This window comes from Caenorhabditis briggsae (assembly GCF_000004555.2).
Source record: "Caenorhabditis briggsae complete genome, chrIV, whole genome shotgun sequence".
In the NCBI taxonomy this organism is placed as follows: Eukaryota; Metazoa; Nematoda; class Chromadorea; order Rhabditida; family Rhabditidae; genus Caenorhabditis; species Caenorhabditis briggsae.
The window spans coordinates 16,326,854-16,330,565 of NC_013487.2; the positions used below are offsets into that span (position 1 = coordinate 16,326,854).

The 3,712-nt window shown below is 38.1% G+C and overlaps 1 protein-coding gene across 1 annotated transcript in view; it reads right to left on the reverse strand.

Moving 5' to 3' along the window:
• Positions 1-3,712, reverse strand: part of Cbr-gcy-37 — a gene marked incomplete at both ends in the record, with an annotated part of 17,555 nt that overhangs the window by 7,275 nt on the left and 6,568 nt on the right. Inside the window, 3 exons of the mRNA XM_045236326.1 lie at positions 326-432; positions 481-581; positions 854-927. Coding sequence (XP_045095310.1) covers positions 326-432; positions 481-581; positions 854-927 — 282 coding nt within the window. The remainder of the gene's footprint in view (positions 1-325; positions 433-480; positions 582-853; positions 928-3,712) is intronic.

The window sequence follows — 3,712 nt, forward strand, 5'->3', positions numbered from 1 at the left end:
CGTCTCTCCAAAACTTTAAAGCGCCGTAATTCAGCTCTTAAATGAGCTAGAAACTTGATTTTTAGCGCATTTTGATTGTCAAAACAAAGGCTTTGAGATAATATATAATTTGTTGTAGTTAATTCCGCTAAGTTTACAGTAATCCGCTTTAAAAGAACGCTCTCGTTTCTTTGCGTCTCTTCAAAACTTCAAAGCGCTGTATCTCGGCTTCTAGTTGAGCTAGAAACTTGATTTTTGGCGCATTTTGATTGTCAGACTTTCAGCTTTCAGATGATATACAATTTGTTCAAATCAAAATTACAGTAATTCCTGCTTCAAAGCGTACCTGTAGATTGTTAGCCATACAAAACAACATCTTTTGCCAACCAGTCTCGCAAGCATGAGTGATCAGAAACTCTCCATACATCTCCCACATGTCATCAACGGATAATCCTGAATTATTCTCTTTTAATTAGTGTCTTAATTGGTTCCCCTAATTACCCAAAACTTGAGCAGCAACTCTGAAAATGCGCATAGTCTCGGTGTCATCGTAATAGCACTGGATGTCGAATTGAATGTCTTCTGTGTAGCCGGCTTTTCTTCTGGAAACTTCGGAAAATGAATACATAGGTTAAAAATAATGCCGAATTCATTTTCAGCACAAAATTCTACTCTAGAATTCGTTTTCTCTGCGTCTCTAACTCAATTTTCGAATTTTCCAGGATTACTGTAATTTGGATTCTGTGCAAACACCAAAATCGCAGATCACTCGAAAAAGAAGCTTTTCAGGGGTAAACATAGGCGGGGAATTTGAATTTGTAGTTCAAAATTGTCGTAGCTTCTGTTTTCATTAAGAAACTTCCCGGAAACTTACAAAATCTCCTCGAGAACCTCGGGACCATACTTGCGGAGGATTAGTGTGGACACACACACGTGTGTCCAACCGATCTGAAAAAATGTATGCTGAAAGTCTTTTTTTTAAAGTCTGAGCCTTCAAATTTGAAAATTTGGGACCAGCAAATCTGGGCGGTTTGAATGATATATGATTTGGATCGGTTCTGGACTATTTTAGGGCGAAAATGACCCCCATAACTTGTGAAATGTGACCTTTTTTCATTCTAGTTTTCAGCCTTAACGATCTGAAATAGCTTAAAAACAACGTCAAAGTCAATTTCAGCACAAAAATCTAGCCTAGAATTCGTCTTCTCTGCGTCTCTAACTCAATTTTTAATTTTCCAGGATTACTGTAGCTCCGATTCTGTGCAAACACCGAAATTCGCAAATCACTCGAAAAAGAAGCGCCATATTAGGGGTAAAAATACGCGGGGAATTTGAATTTGTAGCTTAAAATTGTCCTAGGTTTTGTTTTCCTGGGGAAAATTTGCGAAATTACGGGAAACTACTTTTTAAAGGCGCATAGAGCAAAACCAAATTAGAGGAATTTTCCTAAATATGCCATGATTATACTTATTTTGAAGCTCTTAACAAGACAAACATAAAATTATAAATTTCATAAAATTTTAACTAAAACTGACCGAGTTACATCGTTTTTTCATAAATTACAGTACCCCCAAAGCCTGAGGGACCTTCTTTTACAGGTTTTTTCCTACTTACCATTATTGCTGAAACAAAACTTTACGAAAACTTTTGGAGAGGGGTATCTAGAGGAATGATATGAGGAGGCTCTTGAAGCTCCTCACCTCAGCACTACTCAAATATTCACCGACACGCGAATTCAGAAGACGTCGACGTCGAGGTATTCAGATGGAGAGAGGGGGGAAAATGAAGATGGTGGGAAAATATATGATTAATCATCTATCATGTTGAAATTTATCACTTTTTGGGGAGAGAGAGAGAGGGGATATTTCACGTCATCTGAAGAAGATAGTCTTGCGAAATAGGTGTGTATATCCATGACTTCGAAGAGGACTTGAAATTTGGCACCGAGCCAAGAAATTTGGACGCGTCGCGTGACGGTCGCTAGCTCAAACAGTGAGCCCAAAAATGACAGTAATCGCTAAATTTTTAAATTTGGTCAAAGTTTTTAATTAATCAGCTAATTTACAATTCAAATTAGTTTTTTTTTTGTTGGTTTTAATTTTTGCTGGCTACCTACATAATATGTAATCATTCTAAATCGGATTTCCTGAATTTAGAACAATGAACACATTTTTGTATTTTCTAGCTACAGTAATCCTATGGATTCTTCAAAGATCTAGTGCATTTGGTCATGTTCACACTCATATTGGTAGGTTTTTAGAAATTGTTTTCTGAAAAATCAGGAATATCGATAGTTCCTATGTCCAGAAATTTCCACCAAACTTCAAGGAGACCCGAAGAACAAGGGTTATTGTAGTTTTGAATAACGAAACCTCAACCGAATTGTATATCAGCTGAAAGCCCTTTTTCTGTCCTTCAAAATGCGCTAAAAATCAAGTTTCTAGCACAATCGTAAAGCGAGTTAGAGCTATTTTTGTAAATGAGAGACGCAGAGAAACGAGAGTGCTATCGTTTCTCTGCGTCTCTCAAAATGGCTACAACGAAAAAATAGGCCTAGAACGATGGTTTTTCTTGCAAATTAATCGCTAGGAGATGTATTTTAATACTAACCTAGGTTTTCAAAGATCACAAGAGACGCAGACAGCTAGACACTCTAGCTGTCTGCGCTCTCGCCTTCCTAGACTTTGAACAGTCGTAACTTTGCTCCTAGGCATCCTAAAACTGTGATTTTGGTCTCGAAATGTTCCTATTTTTCTGTTTTATCCAAAAAAGCTCAAATTCGTTCCCTGGATTTTTGTCTATTTCATAAATTTTAAGCTAAAAACCAGAAAAATTCGACTGAAAATGATTTGTACAATCTCTTCCTTTTGGCGTTTCGCGAGATTACTGTAGTTTGGAGTAGAAAAACTTTAAGAAATTCATTATCTGAAAGCTCAAATTCTGACAATCAAAATGCGCCAAAAATCAAGTTTCTAGCTTATCGAGGAGCTGAGATACAGCGCTTTGAAGTTTTGGAGAGACGCAGAAACGCAGAGAAACGAGAGCGCTCTCGTTTCTCTGCGTCTCTCTTAAATGCAAAAATGCCTGTATCTCGGGGTAGAATAGGCCTAGAATGATGCTTTTTTTTTGCGAATTGATTGCTAGAACTTGTATTTTAAAGTGTTTTCTGAAAAATTAAAAAAAATTCCTCCCAGATTGCTCATGTTCCAAATTTCACGAATCCTACAAAACCGAAGGATCCTTCTCCATCGACTTGTATGCGACCCTGGGTCCCGTCGACCGTATCGACTACAGTAACCACTGTAGTGACGTTACAGTAACCTGCACATCATACTCTAACACATGGGATTCAGATGCGTGGGCGGTTTTTAATGGGACAATGACCTCAATGATCAGTGCCACGTCTCGTATCTTTTGTGATGACTCCACGTGGAAAGTAGAGATTAAGAAAACTGGAGAGACGCAGACATGGACTGATGTTTCTGTTTATTGTCTGAGTTATAGGGCTAGATAATTCAATTTTTTGTTGGAAAATTTTAATGAAAGTTTAAATTCTAGTTTTTATCATGCTGATCCAGTCAGAATGAGCCCAAGACCAGTGTCAATCATTCAGGCTTGTTATGAGCTTCAAAATGAGCCCAAACACGACTAGTCTCCGCCCATTTTGAAATTTCACCTTGACACGCGACGCGCCGACCGCGACGCGTCCGGAAAACCAAAGTGGGCGGGGCCT